This window comes from Bacillus rossius (assembly GCF_032445375.1).
Source record: "Bacillus rossius redtenbacheri isolate Brsri chromosome 4 unlocalized genomic scaffold, Brsri_v3 Brsri_v3_scf4_1, whole genome shotgun sequence".
NCBI lineage: Eukaryota > Metazoa > Arthropoda > Insecta > Phasmatodea > Bacillidae > Bacillus > Bacillus rossius.
In genome coordinates, this window is record NW_026962010.1 from 5930135 (window position 1) to 5953419 (window position 23285).

The following is a 23285-nucleotide window of genomic DNA, read 5'->3' on the forward strand; positions in this document are numbered from 1 at the left end:
TCTTCTGAACAGCAATATGTAAAAATTACATTTTCCACTATGTACAACTAATTTCCAATGTACCTAGTAGCTCATATGTACAAACTAAAACCAGAATGAAAATTCTGGTCAATTATGGCATTATTTATACCATAAAATTGGTCAGAAGCTGTACACGAAATTCAATCAATAGAAAATTGAAAAAACCAAAATTATTACGTAAAATTAACATCTCATAAGCAATATGATGGGTGCCCTGTGTATTGACTCTACGTCCAAGAAATAACAACACCGCCATGTTGATGATGCGGATACCCATGGATGATAAAGGTATTCAATTGTTTTGTCATCAACCGCAATTTCAATATGGCCGTGGTCATTTAAATTAACAAAACTTGATGAAACCACTTCAAATCGGAACTGCCACCAATTATCAAACTGTAAAGTATTACTTTTTTTTTTTGTTATTTGAAACAAAATTTTAATTTCATCAAAAGTCTGGGTTTGAGATAACCTGTATAACCAGCAGATTTATTATCTGTGAGAGTGATATATAAATTCCTTGCGACAACATGTAATTAAAGCATAATTTAAAGGTTTTTTCCCTGAAGACGAAAATACATGCATTTTCCCGCTTTTCCCATAGTTCAAGGCTGGTGGACACTCTGATAATAGCATCACATTCAATTTAATATTTTTTACATTAATAACATACAAAATTTTAATTGCTAATATATTTTTCATTCATGAATAGGTATTTGATTTCGGAATAACTTCTACCAAATGCGAAACAATTGAACACTTAATAATAAACTAACTGACGTACAAAAAAATAAAATAAAATAAATTATCAGTTGATTTTTACATAACTTTAGATAAACGACAACTCTAGGCTAAATAGAATATTATTTCTTGATCAATCAGTTTTGTAACAATGAAACCATTAAAATAATTGACATCTTGTGTGAAAATTCCTTTGTTACAACTACCTGATTAATAATGTGATTGTTTCCCCCCCCCCCCCCCCATCCACCATTTTATACCAGAATAAAGCATACACAAAAACTGGCAACAGCTAAACAACAATTTGGGTATAAACAAGTTACTTTAAATTTTGTAAGACTATTGTTTCTAAAATTTAAAGCCTGAAACAGTAAAAATGGCATTAGTGATAAGCATAGGAACAATGTGAAAGATATGCTTAATTTAATTAGACATATATATATATAGTTTTTCCTCTTGAGAAACCTCTTGGGTTCCTCTTGGGAACTTGAGTCTCATTATGTTAATTATCAATGGACCGGCAAAACTGGGGAAACCAGTTTAAAAAATAAATACTTGTGAACCAGAAATAAGCCTTAGCAAAGATCCTAAAGAAGAAATAAATATTCATTACGTGAGTTTCAAGAGAGAAATAATTACCTTTAAATGAAACCAAAATTTTTATTACCAACATTGTCTCTTTATTATCAACTGATTTAAACACTATTGGTACTGTCCAGTATGGATTCAAAAGTACCCTGTTTTACCGCATAGTCATTGCACATGCATAATCGTCGCACCTGTGTTTTTTCGTACCATGTGCGTCTCTGCCTGAGGACGGGAGCAGATTGCAGTTCCCGAAACGTCGCTTGTTTCTGTTTTGGGAATCTATTGTGTTTGTTTCGTCTTTTCATTTTGTCGTGTTTTTTTGTCTCGTTTCAACTGTTGTGCTGAATTATTTTGGGTTCAATATTTTTGTGTTATCATCATTTGTGTTTTTTTTTTTTTTTTCGTTCTCTTATTACATTTTTCTTTGTTTTTCTTTGTTTGTTGACCATATTCCTGTTTCGGAATATTTTGTGGTGTTCATATCCTTGTTGACAACAGCAATCGTTTGCTTAATTTTGTGTGTTTTTTTGTCTTTTTTGGGTATTTTTATTTATTTATTTTATTTATTAGTTTTTCTTCAACAGAAAAAGTTCTTAGTAATGGCGTAATGTCCAAAAACTTACATCAAGTCATGCACTCCCATTGCACAAATCTTTTAAAGATAACACCCATATTTAAGGGCGTCAAAATTTGGGTTTAAAAAAAATTCTCGCTTAAACGTCACAACATGTTTTTGGTCCCACTATTAGATTCCAAGCGCTTTGTGTAGGTATCTTTTCGGTATAAAACGATGTGTTCTAATGTATAAACCTAATATTTATTCCGACATTATCAGTTCTTTATTTAATTAACAGAAATATGAAGTTGTCTGGTGTGTAAATATTCTTTTAAAGACGTTTTTAAACGTTATAACCTTAATCTATTCGTCTGCGTCACCGCGGTGTAAAGCTTACAAAAATGCCAGCGCTAGTTGGCATCATTCTCGTTTGGTTATGTTGCTTCCCGTATAGAGTGCGCATACGTAGTCGAATATCGATATCTCGCCGATTCATGCAACGCGCGCTCTCTGTCTAGTGTCGAGTTAACTACATTTAATAGCCCGCACACTTTTGTGGTATGTGTGCACTATGACGACAGTTACGCGTTAGTACACGTCACAGATTCAAGTGGCTCGCGTTCAGGCCACAGATTTTGTTAATTTAAGGTTTTTGTTGCATGAAATTATTAATAGAAATTTTTTGGCGTGCTCTTGTATACTCCACTTTTTATTTTATTTTAAATAAACGTACTTTCCATGAACAGGTTTTGTTTTTATGAACAACTTTACCTAACAAAAAAAATTGGTTGTCTGTAAAGTCGGTTTACGGACGATAGTTTAATGTGACGTCATAACAAAACATTGATGAAATGATTGATCCAGAAGAAAAGGAAATATCATATTCGGCCTGAGACTGAGCCGTAATAGGTTTTTGCAACCAAACCATTTAGGCATTAAAAATATTATATTCTTTGAGGAAGAATTTTTTTTTAAATTTTTCTATCTTTTGCATGATAAAATCTACCTCTGCATACTTTTATGGATAAAATTGAATCATTTTTATTGAATTATCACTATTTTTTATGGATACAAAGGAGTGAAATGAAATGTGCAATTGAATTAATAAATTTACTTTTATTTGCATTCATTAATTTAAATTATATTTATTACTTTTGAAATGTTGCGTGCACCGTATTTATTTTTACAAGTGCAAAAAAAACATTTTGCAGCAGCCGGGTTTCAAACTGACAACCTTTAGTTCAAGAGTTAGGCACGCTAACCAAACGCCCACGAGGCCATACTAAAATAATCTAGTTTCAGATGTTATATATATGTTTATAAAAATTTTGTTCACGGTAGAGGAATAATATTAACACGATTTTATAACAAATATGCATCCCAAATAAACCAAACTTATTTATAATGTGTTACAATATTTTTTAAAACATTGTGCAAAAGATCCCGGGTGTAATTTGAATTATTATGTGTAAAAGTAAAACACCATTGTTGGTTCAACACGTATTTGAATTTTCAACATTACTTTTAAATAACCGAACCGATTGTGCTGAAAATCGGTGGACGATCGTTAAATTACATAATATTAATAATTCAAACGACGAAAGTATGATTGAAAAGTCAAATCGATGGTTGTTCCAATCGAGTGGAAGAGAGATGCCACGCATGCGTACAATGAGCATGAAGAGAGATGCCACGCATGCGTACAATGAGCAAACAGGATACATCCGTAGTGGGACATCCGTAGTGGGACACTTTTTCGTGCGTGCAGCCGGCGTTCATCGATTTATTAGACGTTGTCACGCCAAAAAAATATTTTTTTCCAGCATAATCGTCGCACCCCTACTTTTCAAACTTGATTTCAGTATAAAATGTGCGACGACCATGGGAGATACAGTGGTTGGTAGGCTGGTGTTGCGACTGGGGAGCGTCCTGCCAGGTACTGCCAGGTACTGCCAGGTACTGCAAGCAGGGTGTCTACCAGATCTAGTAAATTAAATTCCCTGATTTTTCCAGGTTTTCCAGGTCTAAAACTGAATTTTTCCAGGTTTTCTTTAACACAATTACGACATTCCAAGAAACTGAAAAAAATTGCATAATATTACATTGACGGGTTTCAAAGTATTTCAACTTACTTAAATTAGTAAAAAAAATTACCTTCTTCCAAACGTGGCCAAAGTGACTCAATTGATGGCAAATAAAACATGCTGCTACAAATATTTCACACACTTCCTTTTGCAAAAAAAATTAGTAAAAGGAAGCTCCCATCAATTTCGCAGTGACTCAACTTTTGCGTCTATTGCACTTACTTCAGAACGAGCCAAATCCAACATTCGAGCCTTCTTCAAGTACAATGACTTGATCTCCTCTTCAACTCTTCTTTTTTCTACCTTCTTCTTGTCTGTAGCTTCCTTTTCTTTTTGTTTTGTTTGCAGGGATTCCTTATGCCTACAACTAGCATTTCTTACATACTGCTCTACACCTCCAGAACGTTGAACAAAGTCATACATCTGTCTTTGTGCGATCAGTATTTCTTCCTGCAAGTTTTCAGTCAGCTGATTAGAATTCACTGAAAATCCTCTTTCCAATGATGCATTTCCATGGGAAAGTACCAACACCATCCTCACAAACTTTAGAAGGCCTGTTTTGGAAGCAACTGTATATGCCTTAAGAATGAGCATCCACAAGTGATCAAGGCGCCCGTCTTCTCGAGAAAAAGACGAGAACAGTGCTGCAGAATCTTGCAAGGAACATACCAACTCATATGATCACTCAATGTTATCAGCTTCTTGTCCTGATAGCCACCTGTTTTGAAGACAACATTCTAAACTGTACTTCACAAGCTGTTTCCTCACACCCGAATTTAAATCCACAGACGGACATAAGCAGGAAATTCCCTTGGTAAGATACTTCAGGGGACTTTTGTCTTGAAGTTTTTTTACCATAACCTTTAGACAAGTCCTATCATTTTTCTGTAACAGGACAGACTTTTCTGGTACTTTCTCTTTCTTGATGGCATGGCGTACTGCATAACCCAACTTGATATTGTTAGCAGTCAATAGATTTTCCTGGTTATTAACATCCAATCGATATACATTGCGTTTCTCCCTAAAGCTCTTCAGTACTTCTGGTTTCAAAATTTTCCTGCCAAAGCTAATAAAACCAGTGAATCATAGAGAAAAGGTGCCATGGGTGCTTCACTTTGGAACATTGTGAGAAACAATTCCAGCTCTGATGCCAAAAAATGGAAGAATGTCAATTTTACTTTTAGAAGATTATCTTCAAGAGCACATTTCACTACACTGAAAGAGAGAGATGAAATAGAAACTTCACTAACAAATTTCTTTAGGTGGGGTAAAATTTTCATGGCACGCTCAGCAACTGCAGTATTCCATCTGATTGCACAAAATTTCTTGGGAAAAAGCTCTGATCCAGTTATTCTAATGTAATCTGCCCTCCTTGCAGATATGTGCTTAAACAAATAGTAACTGTGCCTCAAAACACTAAAAACGTCCCATTGTGTAACAGAAATTCCAGTTTTGAAAGCACCATGGACCGTATGAAGCCCACAGCTACCAATTTCTAGCAACGATGGTGAATCTTCACCTAAAGTGTCTGTGATATGTATTTTCAACGCTAACAAAAATGTCCAGTTTACGTTGAGGGCATCCATAGATACTTAAAATTAAATGCACCTGTCGGTATAATCTGAACGTGGGAAGCACATGCTGCAGCACGTCACGTCAGCAGGATAACAGACCATCTTGAACCAGTTTGTATCACGTGATTTGATGCCACTTCCGAATCCGATGGTAAATAAAAGAATTTGGACGTGGGAACTGTTCGTTATTTGCCATTCAAAAATAAAAATGGGAGGGAATACACATGATGCCACGTCAATGCAAGCTGATCAATAAGCAAAAAACGTATTGCCAACTACAACCTACCAAACAAAAATTCCCTGATTTTTAAAAAAAATCCCTGATTTTTCCCTGATTATTCCCTGATTACAAAATTCCCTGATATTTCCAGGTTTTCCAGGTTTTCCAGGGTCAGTAGACACCCTGTGCAAGTGGCAGGCACTGACCTTGAGCTGGTGCAGCGGCTGCCGGAGCGCCCCCTGGTCCCGCCGCCCGCCCAGGCGGTCAGCCTCCGCCTCCACGCACTCCAGCGAGCTCTCCGCCTCCGACAGCCAGGCCAGGAACTTGTCCAGCGACCGGTCAAAGTTGTGCAGCGAGTTCATGGCAGAGTGCAGCAGCTTGCCGCGGTTGACGATACTGCCACACACGTCACACGGGCGTCACCTCCACAGGCAACTGGTCACCAACACAACTACTTCGACAAGCCACAGGTCACCAACACAACCACTTCGACAAGCTACACGTAACCAATATAACTACTTCGACAAGCCACAAGTCAACAACACAACTACTTCGACAAGCTACACGTAATCAATATAACTACTTCGACAAGCCACAAGTCAACAACACAACTACTTCCACAAGCTACACGTAATCAATATAACTACTTCGACAAGCCACAAGTCAACAACACAACTACTTCGACAAGCTACACATAACCAATATAACTACTTCGACAAGCCACAAGTCAACAACACAACTACTTCGACAAGCTACACATAACCAATATAACTACTTCGACAAGCCACAAGTCAACAACACAACTACTTCGACAAGCTACACGTAATCAATATAACTACTTCGACAAGCCACAAGTCAACAACACAACTACTTCGACAAGCTACACATAACCAATATAACTACTTCGACAAGCCACAAGTCAACAACACAACTACTTCGACAAGCTACACATAACCAATATAACTACTTCGACAAGCCACAAGTCAACAACACAACTACTTCTAAAGCTACACGTAACCAATATAACTACTTCGACAAGCCACAAGTCTACAAAACAACTACTTCGACAAGCTACACATAACCAATATAACTACTTCGACAGTCCACAAGTCAACAACACAACTACTTCGACAAGCTACACGTAATCAATATAACTACTTCGACAAGCCACAAGTCAACAACACAACTACTTCGACAATCTACACGTAATCAATATAACTACTTCGACAAGCCACAAGTCAACAACACAACTACTTCGACAAGCTACACGTAATCAATATAACTACTTCGACAAGCCACAAGTCAACAACACAACTACTTCGACAAGCTACACATAACCAATATAACTACTTCGACAAGCCACAAGTCAACAACACAACTACTTCGACAAGCTACACGTAATCAATATAACTAATTCGACAAGCCACAAGTCAACAACACAACTACTTCGACAAGCTACACATAACCAATATAACTACTTCAACAAGCCACAAGTCAACAACACAACTACTTCGACAAGCTACACGTATTCAATATAACTACTTCGTCAAGCCACAAGTCAACAACACAACTACTTCGACAAGCTACACATAAACAACTAATTCGACAAGCCACAAGTCAACAACACAACTACTTCGACAAGCTACACGTAATCAATATAACTACTTCGACAAGCCACAAGTCAACAACACAACTACTTCGACAAGCTACACGTAATCAATATAACTACTTCGACAAGCCACAAGTCAACAACACAACTACTTTGACAAGCTACACGTAATCAATATAACTACTTCGACAAGCCACAAGTCAACAACACAACTACTTCGACAAGCTACACGTAACCATTATAACTACTTCGACAAGCCACAACTACTTTGACCACAACAGGTCATCAACACAACTACTTTGAAAGGCTACTCGTTACTAACACAACCACTCCCAGCAGGCAAAAACCAATAAATCTATACTAATATTATAAAGAGATAAATCTTCTTTGTAAGTTTGTAAGTTTGAATATAGGAAGTTATTTCTAAAACTACTGATCCTATTCTGACAATTCTTTCACTAATAGGAAGCTCCATTATCCCTGAATGCTATAGGCTATTTTTTTATTCTGATAAACATGTGTTTTCAGTAAGAAATAACATTAACTGTATTTTAAGTCTGAACAAAACTAGCCTTCTGGTTGATTTATCAGTGTGCATTTCCTAAAATGTTTGAAATAATGAAATAAAATGTTTAGCAAAAATATTGAAATTAATTATCTTTAAAAAATGTCCACGATACCATATACAGTATCTAAGTAAATATTCAAGCCACAGAGACTGTTTTTATGTTAAAAGTCAAATAAATTTTACTAGATGAGGTTTTCAAGTATCACCTATGAATATCTCTATGAACTGTTGAACAAGTATGGAGTGCTTGGGTAAGTACATCTATGACAAAGACATTGTTTTAATTTGAAAACTCATTTTGGTTAGGTTCTAAGTTTTATCTTATTGAAGTCTTTTTTAAAGATTTGTGTAAAGTTATAGTTACTTAATATAATAACTGTTTGTCCTCCTTTCATGCAACAACGAAGCAACGTATCGACGATTTATTTGCATATACATAGTTTATGGGCCAGAAAGTGACATAAACTACATATAATTATGAAATTCCATCCCTAACAGAGTGAAAAAGGGGAAAATTCAGTTTTATAACAGAAAATCAAAGATGGTAGATCACAGACACACAAAGAGTGAGTTTCTGTCATTTCTCTATGGTCATATAGTAAGGTCTTGCAAATTCCTATCCTTCACCTTGGCGAAACTGATTTGATTAGTGAAACTCGTGGTTGCTAGCGAACTAAAGGCACTAATAACAATATAGTTTAGAACTTTGTCAATAGATGGCGTTGCCTTGAATTCGTAACACGCTATCTTTTGGTGCACCTCTCACGTCTTCCCACAAAATGAAGCTGAAGATTGGCGTCCTGGTTTTGTTGATGCATAGCTTTGATGCAATGATTGTGAAATCGATAGGACTTTAAAAACAAAATTTTCCATTTTTCAAGTGAATGTCCTACAGACTTAAAACTCGGTTGTGATGTTCCTTATATCATGTTGTGTTCAGCTCAAGCAATGCAGGTACTTCAGCTAATATATAATATTACCCTTGTTTGTGAAATTAATGATTGTAAAATTAATATAATTTTTTTAAAGTTTTATTTTGAAGTTTTTTGTAGTTGTAATTGCTTAAAAATGTATTGCTCAACCCGCACACCTATTTTAAAATTCTATAAGTTATCCTTAATATTTAAAATACTAGTTGGTTGTAAGGCGCCTAAGGCATCCGTTGAAAAATGATGAATATAACGAACACTCTAATTTAATAAACACAAAATATTTATTAAATATTTAATTACTTTTAATTTTGAGCAAAAGCATGCTAGTGATCAAGAATGTGAGTGAGCAAGCGTGTGAGTGATCAAGTATACAGGGTGGCCATGAATATGTGTTACAAATTGATAGGGATGATAGATGTAGATGTGTGGAAAACATTTTATTAAGAAACCCATGTCCGGAAATGCATCCTTATACATGAAAACTGCGCAACAAAGTAACAGGGGTAGGTAGGCAACCTGGCAGGGACGGTGACGTCGGATGTCAATAACGACACATGTGTATCTGTATTTATGCAGGTTTATTCGTACGCTTTACATTTTCTGCTTAAATGTCCTCTGCCACACCCGATACATGCAGTGCAGTGCCGTAACAGGTTGCGTCGCACATCGGCGAAGACAGCTGGTGTGTTTCCTATGGTTTGAAACGCAGCATGTATCCTGCCCACCAGTTCATCCCTGGTATGTACAGGTGTGGCGTACACAAGGGACTTCACATGGCTCCAAAGGTAGGAGTCCAAAGACGAGAGGTCGGGGGAACGCGGTGGCCAGGCAATGGGACCACCCCGTCCTATCCACCGCTGTCCAAATGCTCTGTTCAGGTGGTCACGAACACAGAGGGCCTAGTGAGCTGGTGCTCCATCACACTGGAACCACAATGACGTGCGAATATGAAGACTGACGTCATCCAACATTCAGGTAAATCATCGCGCAGAAACCGCAGATACTCTGCAGCGTTGAGGCGTGGTGGAAAAATGTGTGGCCCTAGTACACTGTCATTTAGTATCCCAGCCCAGATGTTCACTGAAAATCGCTGTTGGTGGCGGGTTGGATACGTCGTGTGGCTGTGTTGCTCGGCCCAGACGTGAGTGTTACGAGTGTTGAACAAGCCGTCCCTGGTGAAGCAGCTCTCGTCTGTGAACAGCACATGCTGTAGGAACTGTGGCACGTTTTCGCAGCACTGCAGCAACTATCGGCAAAACGCATGTCGTGCAGGAAAATCAGCTTCTTGTAAGGTCTGTACATTCTGTACATGATACGGGCGCAGAAGTTGTTCCTTTAATACCAGTGCAACAGATTGACGGGAGGTGTGCATGGCATGTGCTATTGCCCGTGAGCTGGTAGATGGTGTGTCCTGAATTCGTTCCAGCACCTCTTCCTCAAAGCTAGGTGTCCGTATTGTCCTTCTAGAACCACTTGCTGGCTTCGTGACGCGCAGCGAACCCGTTACCCGCAAACTGCGGTCAATGCGTGCGAACATTGTGTGTGCAGGGTGCCGTCGGTTAGGGAACCTCTCACGATACTGTTTCTCTGCCCCTCTTCCATTGCCGCCAGGTGCACCATACACTAAATGCATATCGGCTAGCTCTGCCAGTGTGTAGCCATCCATGTCGCCTCTGCAACTGCGACAGTAGCGAGTGTAACACATGCACGGTGACTCGTGCGGTCACTGATCTCAAATCGGGTAGTAGGTAAGACAACACAACATGTTTTCACTGGCTTGTTGTCGCCTAGTTGCCTACCTACCCCTGTTACTTTGTTGCGCAGTTTCAGGTATAAGGATGCATTTCCGGACATGGGTTTCTTAATAAAATGTTTTCCACACATCTACATCTACCATCCCTATCAATTTGTAACACATATTCATGGCCATTCTGTATATGTGTATGTGTGTGTGTATATATATAGGCCTATATAGTTTTGCAAATTATTAAAATAACCTTTTTGTTGCGGGAATGTTACAGTGTTACAGAATCAGTAAGTGAGTCAGTGATGAGCGTAATTATGTAAGTTATAATAACTGAAGATAAAAATATGTGAAGATAATCATGCAACACACAAAAAAATATTTTTCAACATTTTTTATTAAACTAAAACTCCACCAAGTAAAATAATGGAAGATATCCACATATACACAAGTTACAAGACTTCATATTATTATGAAATGTTAAAGTCGTGTGTTGATTTTAGTTTTCAAAGTTATTTAAATTTATGCAACTAGTAAAACCAAGTAAAAAAATAATTTCAGACCGAATTACATCCATGGAAATACATATGGTTAGATTGTAAAAGCAAGCCTCTAAATATCTTTGATAAATTATATTAATAATAACATAATCACCATTAGCATATTTTTAATGGTTCAGTTAAGTGTTTTACGTCCCTACATCTACTACAAATTCAATATTAGTTACAAATGTGAACCATAATCAGTTATTTCATTTATACAAAACTAAAATCAACTCTAGTGACATTTTTTTGATAACTGAAATTCTTACATTAAAATAGTTTGATATAAAGTATTTAATCAACTTGTAAGTCCTTTTTAGAGTGCAAAAAATTTAGAAAACTTTCAGAATTGAAAGTGATATTATGTATATTTACAAATTATATATTAAGTAGAAACTAACAATACTGGAGTAGTAGTTATGCTTGTGTAAGTTGGACTGAGTGTGACATAGTGTTTAGAACCTCTCCTGGCTTTTATCAGTTGGTAAAGTCAAACTTTGCAGTAAGCACAGCGACACAGAGAAAGATCATTTAATGCCTGTAACTCTTAAAACCTGCACTTACAATGGGAGGGCATGACATGGTAAATTCACTTTGGTATGAGACTCTGTGTATTAGTAGTATACTTTTAGGGTGTTCACCCCTTAGAATAATAAAGTGCACTGGCCAGCCAATCCCGAGAAAAGAGCCTTTGAAAATTTAGCACGGTTTATATACTAGTCAAGTTTCACTCTGGCTAATGGCTTAGGTGGTAACGTACTTACTTGCCACCCAGAAGCTCGGATTTTGATTCTAGCTGACGGTCACTATTTTTGAAAATAATTAATTTTTTTTATTAAACCAACTGTTAATTAATATTTTTAATGTAAATATTAATAATTGTATTTAATTTATTAATTGAATTTTTATATTAGATATTACTTGATAATTTTCCAGAATTTCGATAAATTCCCTACTTTGTACAATTAAAGTTATTCCTCCAAAATGTACGGCTCTTGTTCAACCTTGCGATGTTTATTTTTATAGAGAGGTAAAAAATCTAACAAAGAGTTTATAAAATTCTGCCAATTTAATCAAAAAAAAATTTAAAATAAAGTACAGTGAAGACTGTATAAAAATACAATCAATAAACAGTTCATCATTATTATCATCGCCAATTTTTAATAACATGTTAAGATAGCTTGGTAAGCTTCAAAACTTTCAGAAGATAGAGAAATATTTTTGAATGTTAATGAAGTACATTTTACCACAGATCTATTTCAACAACATTGTTTATGAAAAAATCATCTTTTATTAATCGTACCAAAAAAAAAGTTTTGTTTTCAATAGTTTTTTATAATAAAGATCATAAAGGTACCTTTAAAACAAATTATTTAAAATAAAAAAAAAATTACAGTTTAATTACTATAAGGACTATTTATAATAATTATTATACCCATTATTATTTTATGTTTGAAATACTGAATTATTGCTGTAATTTAATTATAAGTAATACCTACAAAAATAAATAATTAATAAAATAAAATATTTATATCTAAATAAACAATATTTGTAAGCAATAGATTTGTTAGTTTTTTTAATTAAAAAAAGTGATTGTATGCGAGAATCTAAATCCGAGCGTCTGAGCAATAATCAAGTATGTCACCACCTAGACCACTGCACAGTTCGCCAGAGTTAAACTTAACTATTATATTAAATTTTCTTAAATTTTCAAAGGCATTTTCCTCGGAATCAGCTGGCCAGTGCGCTTCATTATTTTAAGGGGTGAACACCCTAAAGGTATTATCCTAATGCTCCGAGTCTCATTCTGAAGTTAATATACAAAGTCGTGCCCTCCATTCGTTAGTAGAAATGTAGATAAATGGTTTGTTCTTTCTATCATCATATTCTCTTTAATATAAATACAGACAAAGGAAATTATTTATTTAAAAAAATTAAGTCTTACTATAGTACTTTTCTTAATTAATCCTAATAATAACGTAACATGAAACATAAATTTTTAGAACACAGAACACATTTTCAAAAAAAAAAAAAAAAATTAATACTTGTTTAAATCTAAGTTTTTATTGTTATTCAGTATGTTTTGCACACTAAAAACAATGCAACTGCTGATTATTTTCAGTCAATTAAAAAGAGGGTAATAACAGCACAGTTGAAGGGAAGCAGGGCTAACTGTAGATGCACACCTGGTGTTGAGGCTGTTGTATCGCTGGTTGATGGCCTCCGTCATCTTCTTGACCCGGGAGGTATCGTCCTGCTGGTACACCGCTATGAGCTTCTGTGTCAGCTGGTTGAACAGCTCGATGTGGTGCTTGTACTGGTGCAGCTCCGCGTGGAACGACTGCACACGAAGCAAGCCCTTCGCTTCAGGGACCAGCTCAGGTCCAGCACTCACAACGTCTACGTCATGTTCACAAGGGGCAATCTCTACATACAAAGTACAAACAGTTGTCACACACAGTAAAGAAGTCCACAGAGCAATGATGAAACCTGTAATACTGCCTCACATAGGACTACGTCACTCATTGCATCCAAATGTTCACAAGGGGCAATCTCTACGTACAAAGTACAAACAGTTGTCATACATAGTAAAGAAGTTGCAATTTTAAATGAAGGCATCTCTTAAACTGCAAAACAACTGTATATTAAATGTACTTTACTATAGTTTCCTAATTGTCCAAGTATTAACCAGCTTTAAGTTTAAAACTGAAAAATGTATGTTAATTATAAATAACTTAGTCTCAACATACAGCTTGTGTAATTCTGCTAATGCATAGTTCATGAACTAAAATACTAACCAAAGATCCCATTAGTAAGCTAACTGTCCCTAACATAATATAAAAACAGCCTTGCTAAATTTGCGATTCAGTTATATACATTTGAACTGATATGTTCTGTCAGCAATTAAGATAATAATAACCTTTTCAAAAAATCATTCAAAAATATGTATCTATAAAAATGATCAGAAAAAACAAAGGCAATAATTTTCAAAAATAAATGCTTTCTTAAATAATATATTACAATATGTATACATATAATGGTGGTATTTTCCAAAAGTCACTGATTGAAGCAGACTCTTTATCCGTTGAAAAAATTTGTGTTTGATTGCAAATTATTTTATTATGGTTTTATGTTATAATCACTATGAAATGATATCCATTAATTTGGTTTGTTCACTTCAATAACGTCATGTTTATTCTTTTCAATTTGAAATTCATTTGTTTCAATTGGAGACCAATAGAAAGTCTCTTTACCAATTAAGTAAACTTCTTAAATACCATCTCCTGAGTAACTGTTTTATTCACAGAGGTGTAATGTTTTGATTAAGAAATAACACTAATATAAATGATCTCGGTCTGTTATATGTGAATACGTGAACATCGTGTGGTTCCATTGTAATGGGAGGGTTGTCACCGTCTCACCACGCGCTGCAGTGGCGACACACACGCCCCTTAACTCTGTCAGAACGCCACCCGCAGTGCCCCGACAGAACACAGCGGGAAGCTTTCTTTTCACAGACGAGAGAGCCAAACGCCCGCTGGTGCATCTTCGGTTTTTTTTTTGGTTCATTGTAAATAAATATGGCGGTGTTGATAAAAGGATACTGATGGTCAAATAGGTTAGGCTAGCTACATTATAAATACTTTAAAACATTGTGGACGGTTGATTTGGTTAGGATAGCTACATTAAAGATACGGAAAAAAAAGAATGAACTTGGGGGTTTCGGCTCTCTCGTCTGTGAAAAGAAGGCTTCCCGAACACGCAGGAGTCGCAGGGCCGGGCGGCTACTGAAGAACAGTCCTCGTCGCCACATGGAAGACGAGCTATGCGCCAGGAGACAGTTGGGAGCCACCCACGTCATGCTGCTCCGGCCGGCACTAGTTAGGCCTGTCACTACTTAGGCCCGTCACTAGCTAGGCCCGTCACTAGCTAGGCCCGTCAGCAGCGGTGAGCCCGGTGACAAGCACCAGTGACAAGCCTGGAACTGAGGCGTCATGTCAGTCACACGCCGCGAGAAGGTGCTCGGGAGGGAGCGAGTGCGACTCGCCCAGCGAGTAGATACTCGAACTAGCGCAACGAGTGGACAGTCTTTAGCTCGAGGATCGGGAACGATGGCGATGGCGCAGCACATCTTGCTGTACAACTGCCACCACTACAAGAAAGCAGATGGCCACATGCGTCGACGGGGGATTGTCACCGCCGATATGTTCCCGAATGGTTCACACTTCTCACACACAACAGACAGTGAGTTGGACACTGATCGATTGCTAGGTTCTGGAGTACAAGTCTTGGTCTTTGTTACACGCTACCTATATTTCAGTGCACCGTTTAATTATACATAATTTCTACTGGATGTCTGAAATAAATTAAAAGAAAAGAAGTAAGTCTGGTTAGTTGCTCATGTTTATGATTAACATAATTCTGAATTGTATGTTTAGAAATCTATAAATTGGATATAGTAATAAACATTAAGTCTTGTTCTCCAAAGTAACAAGAAGAAAACTGGCCAATGAAAACATTTTAAAAAAAAATAGTTTACATAATTTTGCTGGTTGCGATCAAGACATTTTGCAGGTGAGCTCATTTGGTATATATTATTTTTTTTATAGCTAATCCTTTGCCCGAAACAGGTGATACATTGATAGAAACTAACAAGGTGTAAAACCATAACAAGAGAGTTCACATTCCACTGAGCCTTCCTGATACTGTGCGCCGGATGTGTTGGGGGTCGTTCAGGGAGAATCACTGAAGTATAGAACCAGACTAGGAAACCCAAACACCCGCCTAATGTGGGGGTATCCTGAGGTTAGTCCATTCTAGGGAGCGACAAACAAAACATCCGGAGAATTAGGCGAAAACGAGACCAGAAAAATAACTGTAAAACTACATGAACAACGCAAAAAAGCAATAGACCAAGCGAAACTATATCTCTGGTTCACAGGAATTACACAGCGATTCCTTTCCGAAGATATACTCCCGAATGAGGTGTCGGAGAGCCGTTGGGCATGGATGGAGTGATGGAGTCACGATGTCATATTCTGAAGAGGTTAGTGACGAAGATAGCATATATATGTTCTTCGGGGGGCCGAAGAGAAATTATAATGAATGCGGGTGGAATAGATAATTCTTCGAACCAGGCCCGAGAGATGGCTAGACGGAGGAACCAAAGGGCCTAACTTAGTTGACAAAGAGGCTGTAAGATGGTCTCCGAGTTAGGGATGAGTCTTGAGCAAGTAGTTAAAAGTTTGGCCGACAGATGGCGCCCAGTGTCCGCACAGGGAAACGTTGTCTGCAGAGGGTATCTCTGTGGTAAGAGGAGGCTAGTGGATGAGGAAGCGAGTGGATGAGGAAGCGAGTGAATGTGGAGGCGAGTGGATGTGGAGGAGAATGGATGTGGAGGCGAGTGGATGTGGAGGCGAGTGGATGAGGAAGCGAGTGGATGAGGAAGCGAGTGGATGTGGAGGCGAGTGGATGTGGAGGAGAATGGATGTGGAGGCGAGTGGATGTGGAGGCGAGTGGATGAGGAAGCGAGTGGATGTGGAGGCGAGTGGATGTGGAGGAGAATGGATGTGGAGGCGAGTGGATGTGGAGGCGAGTGGATGAGGAAGCGAGTGGATGTGGAGGCGAGTGGATGTGGAGGAGAATGGATGTGGAGGCGAGTGGATGTGGAGGCGAGTGGATGAGGAAGCGAGTGGATGAGGAAGCGAGTGGATGTGGAGGCGAGTGGATGTGGAGGAGAATGGATGTGGAGGCGAGTGGATGTGGAGGCGAGTGGATGAGGAAGCGAGTGGATGTGGAGGCGAGTGGATGTGGAGGCGAGTGGATGAGGAAGCGAGTGGATGTGGAGGCGAGTGGATGTGGAGGAGAATGGATGTGGAGGCGAGTGGATGTGGAGGCGAGTGGATGAGGAAGCGAGTGGATGTGGAGGCGAGTGGATGTGGAGGAGAATGGATGTGGAGGCGAGTGGATGTGGAGGCGAGTGGATGAGGAAGCGAGTGGATGTGGAGGCGAGTGGATGTGGAGGAGAATGGATGTGGAGGCGAGTGGATGTGGAGGCGAGTGGATGAGGAAGCGAGTGGATGTGGAGGCGAGTGGATGTGGAGGAGAATGGATGTGGAGGCGAGTGGATGTGGAGGCGAGTGGATGTGGAGGAGAATGGATGTGGAGGCGAGTGGATGTGGAGGCGAGTGGATGAGGAAGCGAGTGGATGTGGAGGCGAGTGGATGTGGAGGAGAATGGATGTGGAGGCGAGTGGATGTGGAGGCGAGTGGATGAGGAAGCGAGTGGATGAGGAAGCGAGTGGATGTGGAGGCGAGTGGATGTGGAGGAGAATGGATGTGGAGGCGAGTGGATGTGGAGGCGAGTGGATGAGGAAGCGAGTGGATGTGGAGGCGAGTGGATGTGGAGGAGAATGGATGTGGAGGCGAGTGGATGAGGAAGCGAGTGGATGTGGAGGCGAGTGGATGTGGAGGAGAATGGATGTGGAGGCGAGTGGATGTGGAGGCGAGTGGATGAGGAAGCGAGTGGATGTGGAGGCGAGTGGATGTGGAGGAGAATGGATGTGGAGGCGAGTGGATGTGGAGGCGAGTGGATGAGGAAGCGAGTGGATGTGGAGGCGAGTGGATGTGGAGGAGAATGGATGTGGAGGCGAGTGGATGTGGAGGCGAGCGGACGAGGAGGCACGTGGACCAGCAGACACAGGTAAAGGAGGCATGTGGACCAGCAGACACAGGTAAAGGAGGCATGTGGACCAGCAGACACAGGTAAAGGAGTCGAGTGAGCGGTGGGCCTGGAGACACGGTGTCGGCCCACCTTCTGCTCGCGCAGCTGCGCCTCCAGCACGTCTGCGGTGTGTCCCTGGGCGCCCATGCGCTCCAGGCGCGCCTCCATGCGCGCCAGCCACGCCTCCACCTCCTGCCGCTTGGCCTCGTAGCGCTGGCTGTCCGACAACATGGCGTCCAGCTGCGACTTGCGCTGCAGCACCTTGGCGTTGGTCTCGTCCCAGTGCTCACGCAGCTTCGTCACTGCAACCACAGGACCGCGCGCGCTGTGATTCCAGCAAGTTTACTGTCATACATGCACGAGTGTTGCTTCAGATAGTCTTGTGTTTTACTTCATACCTCTGTTATCTACTGTTGGTAGTATGTTTTATTGTATACCTGTACATCTGTCCTGATGTGAACTCTTCACCAAGTCAACCGATTACTATGAAAATTGGCATTTATGTGTAATTTTTTCCAACTTGAGAGATAAGATAGTTTTTATTTAGATTAATGGTCTTAATAATTTATAATTTAATAATAAATAATAAATAACCGATCGCCATGGGTAAACAAAAAATCATAGATCATAAACATACAAACATTAATTGTGTGACATTTCTCTATGTCCAACACACTGTCATGTAGCGCTATCCAGTTTGCTTTAACTCGCAGACAATAAAACTCCAGGTGTTTAGCCCGAGCAACGCCGGGTACTGCAGCTAGTGTGATATATATTTATAATTATTGAGCGTGAATGTTTCTAATATATAGTGTTATGTTTTAGTTAATATCTCTGTTATATACTGTTGGTAGATTGTTTTATTGTATACCTGTACATGTCATATATATTTATAATTTTTGAGCGTCAATGTTTCTAATATATAGTGTTATGTTTTAGTTTATGTCTCTGTTATGTACTATTGATAGTATGTTTTATTGAACATCTGTACATGTATTATATATATAATTTTTGAGCGTGAATGCTTCTATAGATAGTGTTATGTTTTAGTTGAAATTTCTGTTATCTACAATTGATAGCATGTCTATCTTATGCTGCAACCTTCGACATCAATTTTTATTGGTATGTAAATACTTGAAAACCTCCTTTTATTGACTTACAAAAGTCACACAATTGCTGAGATTACATTACTATGTTTGAGGTAATCAACTGAATAAATATAGTTTGTTTACACTGGGAGAAACAAACAATAAAACAGCAGTGTGTAATTAAAAGTGTTGATATTTACTTTAGCAATAATATTAAAATGCAGGCAGTTAAACATGAACAACACACACAATACACAATTCAATATCAGGACAATTACATACACTCAACACTACAACATAGACATTTACACGTACATTAGGCACTGCAAATATAATTGTTACATAAATGATCAGAATCGATATCCTTTAAAAATGTATATTTGAAATCAATATCAGGTTCTAGCTAATAATTATGATGGACATAAACCTAACAACAGTTATGGTACAAAGTTCACTTTCAAAATAATGTAGTAAATGTATGAAATATTGTTCTCAGGGATTATTTCAAATATTAAAAAAATTATATGCTTGCTAACTCAAATTTTCACTTTAAGGTTGGTTAAAATTGTGCTGTTTGGTAGCTAAATTTTGACCAAATATACAAAAGAGATACATAAAAAAATTGAAATACGCCATATCAAATATAATCGAAAAAAAGAAAAAAAGTTAATATAGTGACACATGAATATACAGGCACATATATCTACACGGACATACAAACAAAAAAGTAGATGCTCACTTAAGCATATAATCCTTAGGAAAAATAAATATAATGAAAACTAAGAGCATTATTCGAGACTCCGAAGCAATTACCATGATGTTTCTACGAGCAGGCGCGGAAACTAGAAATCTACCAGACGATTCTGAGCAGACGGCTATATCAAACATCGATTTATAAACGACATTATGATATCTGATCCTTAATGCAAATTTCATACACTAACATAACCTATATTATATAACTAGGAATTAAATATCCTTCGAAAACGAAAATTGTACCAAATCACATGCTAAACCTAAAAATAACTTGTGGCTAATTATTATATTCTCTAATGCAATATTGTGAATTAAGAATTAAAAACTCAACCACTGGAGGCTACGTATTTTAAGGAACAGAGCCTAATAAAGTTATGGTATTTAGTTGGTTAGTTCCTTCACAATGACGCATTTATTTTACCACAGCGATCCACTGCGCAGGCCGGGCGACCTTCTGTGGACAGTGTGCGGGATACCTACCTCACAGGGGGGAGGCCTACCTCACAGGGGGGTGGCTTACCTCACAGGGTGAAGGCCTACCTCACAGGGTGAAGGCATACCTCACATGGGGGAGGCCTACCTCACAGGGTGAACGCCTACCTCACAAGGGGGAGGCCTACCTCACAGTGGGGAGGCCTACCTCACAGGGGGGAGGCAGACCTCACAGGGGGTGGCCTACCTCACAGGGGGGTGGCCTACCTCACAGAGGGGTGGCCTACCTCACAGGGGGAGGCCTACCTCACAGTGGGGATACCTACATCAAAGGTGGAGGCCTACCTCACAGTGGGGAGGCCTACCTCACAGGGGGAAACAAACCTCACAGGGGAGGCATACCTAACAGAGGGTGGCCTACCTCACAGGGGGGAGGCAGACCAACAGGGGGGAGGCCTACCTCACAGAGGGGAGGCCTACCTCACAGAGGGGAGGCCTACCTCACAGGGGGGAGGCCTACCTCAGAGGGGTGGCCTACCTCACAGGGGGGAGGCCTATCTCACAGGGGGGAGGCCTACCTCAAAGGGCGAGGCCTACCTCACAGTGGGGAGGCCTACCTCACAGGGGGTAGGCCTACCTCAGAGGGGTGGCCTACCTCACAGTGGGGAGGCCTACCTGCCTACCTCACATGGGGGAGGCCTACCTCACAGGGGGGAGGCCTACCTCACAGTGGGGAGGCCTACCTCAGAGGGGTGGCTTACCTCACAGGGGGGTGGCCTACCTCACAGGGGGGAGGCCATCCTCACAGTGGGGAGACCTACATCAAAGGGGGAGGCCTACCTCACAGTGGGGAGGCCTACCTTACAGGGGGGAGGCAGACCTCACAGGGTGGAGGCCTACCTTACAGTGGGGAGACCTACATCAAAGGGGGATGCCTACCTCACAGTGGGGAGGCCTACCTCACAGGGGGAGGCCTAAGAGGAGATTCTTACCTCAGAGGGGGGAGGCCTACCTCACAGTGGGGAGACCTACATCAAAGGGGGATGCCTACCTCATAGGGGGGTGGCCTACCTCACAGGGGGAGGCCTACCTCACAGTGGGGAGGCCTACCTCACAGGGTGAGGCCTACCTCACAGGGTGAGGCCTACCTCACAGGGGGATGCCTACCTCAAAGGAAGAGGCCTAACTCACAGTGGGGAGGCCTAACTCACAGTGGGGAGGCCTACCTCACAGGGGGGAGGCAGACCTCACAGGGGGGAGGCCTACCTACCAGGGGGGAGGCCTACCTCACAGGGGGAGGCCTACCTCAGAGGGGTGGCCTACCTCACAGGGGGGAGGCCTACCTTACAGTGGGGAGGCCTACCTCACAGGGGGGAGGCCTACCTCACAGAAGGGAGACCTACATCAAAGGGGGAGGCCTATCTCACAGTGGGAAGGCCTACCTCACAGGGGGAGGCCTACCTCACAGGGGGGTGGCCTACCTCACATGGGGAGGCCTACCTCACAGTGGGGAGGCCTACCTCACAGAGGGGAGGCCTACCTCAAAGGGGGAGGCCTACCTCAAAGGGGGAGGCCTATCTCAAAGGGGGAGGCCTACCTCAAAGAGGGAGGCCTATCTCAAAGGGGGAGGCCTACCTCAAAGGGTGAGGCCTACCTCAAAGGAAGATGCCTAACTCACAGTGGGGAGGCCTACCTCACAGGGGGGAGGCAGACCTCACAGGGGGGAGGCCTACCTACCAGGGGAGAGGCCTACCTCACAGGGGGAGGCCTACCTCAGAGGGGTGGCCTACCTCACAGGGGGGAGGCCTACCTTACAGTGGGGAGGCCTACCTCACAGGGGGGAGGCCTACCTCACAGTGGGGAGACCTACATCAAAGGGGGAGGCCTATCTCACAGTGGGAAGGCCTACCTCACAGGGGGAGGCCTACCTCACAGGGGGGAGGCCTACCTCAAAGGGGGAGGCCTACCTCAAAGGGGCAGGCCTATCTCATAGGGGGAGGCCTACCTCACAGAGGGGGCATACCTCACAGAGGGGAGGCCCACCTCACAGAGGGAGGCCTACCTCACAGGGGGGAGGCCTGTCTCACAGGGGAAAGGCATACCTAACAGTGGGGTGGCCTACCTCAAAGGGGGAGGCCTACCTCAAAGGGGGGAGGCCTACCTCAGAGGGGTGGCTTACCTCAGAGGGGGGAGGCTTACCTCACAGTGGGGAGGCCTACCTCAAAGGGGGGAGGCCTACCTCAGAGGGGTGGCCTACCTCAGAGGGGGGAGGCTTACCTCACAGTGGGGAGGCCTACCTCAGAGGGGTGGAGTACCTCACAGAAGGGAGGCCTACCTCACAGTGGGGTGGGCTACCTCAAAGGGGGAGGCCTACCTCAAAGGGGGGAGGTTTGCCTCACAGGGGAAAGGCATACCTCACCGAGGGGGGCATACCTCACAGAGGGGAGGCCTACCTCAAAGGGGGAGGCTACCTCAAAGGGGGAGGCCTATTTCAAAGGGGGAGGCCTACCTCAAAGAGGGAGGCCTATCTCAAAGGGGGAGGCCTACCTCAAAGGGTGAGGCCTACCTCACAGGGGGGAGGCCTGTCTCACAGGGGAAAGGCCTACCTCACAGAGGGGAGGCCTACCTCACAGGGGGAGTCCTACCTCATAGAGGGTAGGCCTACCTCACAGGGGGAGGCCTACCTCACCGAGGGGAGGCCTACCTCACAGAGGGAGGCCTGCCTCACAGGGGGAGTCCTACCTTACAGAGGGTAGGCCTACCTCACAGGGGGAGTCCTACCTCACCGAGGGGAGGCCTACCTCACAGAGGGAGGCCTGCCTCTCAGAGGGTGGCCTACCTCACAGGGGGAGGCCTACCTCACAGTGGGGTGTCTTACCTCACAGAGGGGAGGCCTACCTCACAGAGGGTGGCCTACCTCACAGGGGGAGGCCTACCTCACAGAGGGGTGGCTTACCTCACAGAGGGGAGGCACACCTCACTGGCTTTATTATTTTCATAAATTAAACCAGTTTCAGGTGTGTATGCGTGAGTAATGAATTTTTTAATACTACAACTGTCAAAATATGTATAAAAATTTTAGAAAATACACCGTTGTTGGGGTACAG

At 41.4% G+C, this 23285-nt stretch overlaps 1 protein-coding gene across 1 annotated transcript in view; it reads right to left on the reverse strand.

Annotated features, from left to right (window-relative positions):
* Positions 1–23285, reverse strand: part of LOC134541655 (dystrophin, isoforms A/C/F/G/H-like) — a 935715-nt gene that overhangs the window by 441466 nt on the left and 470964 nt on the right. Inside the window, exons 52-54 of the mRNA XM_063385245.1 lie at positions 17993–18204; positions 13366–13520; positions 5991–6180 (exon numbers count right to left, since the gene is read on the reverse strand). Coding sequence (XP_063241315.1) covers positions 5991–6180; positions 13366–13520; positions 17993–18204 — 557 coding nt within the window. The remainder of the gene's footprint in view (positions 1–5990; positions 6181–13365; positions 13521–17992; positions 18205–23285) is intronic.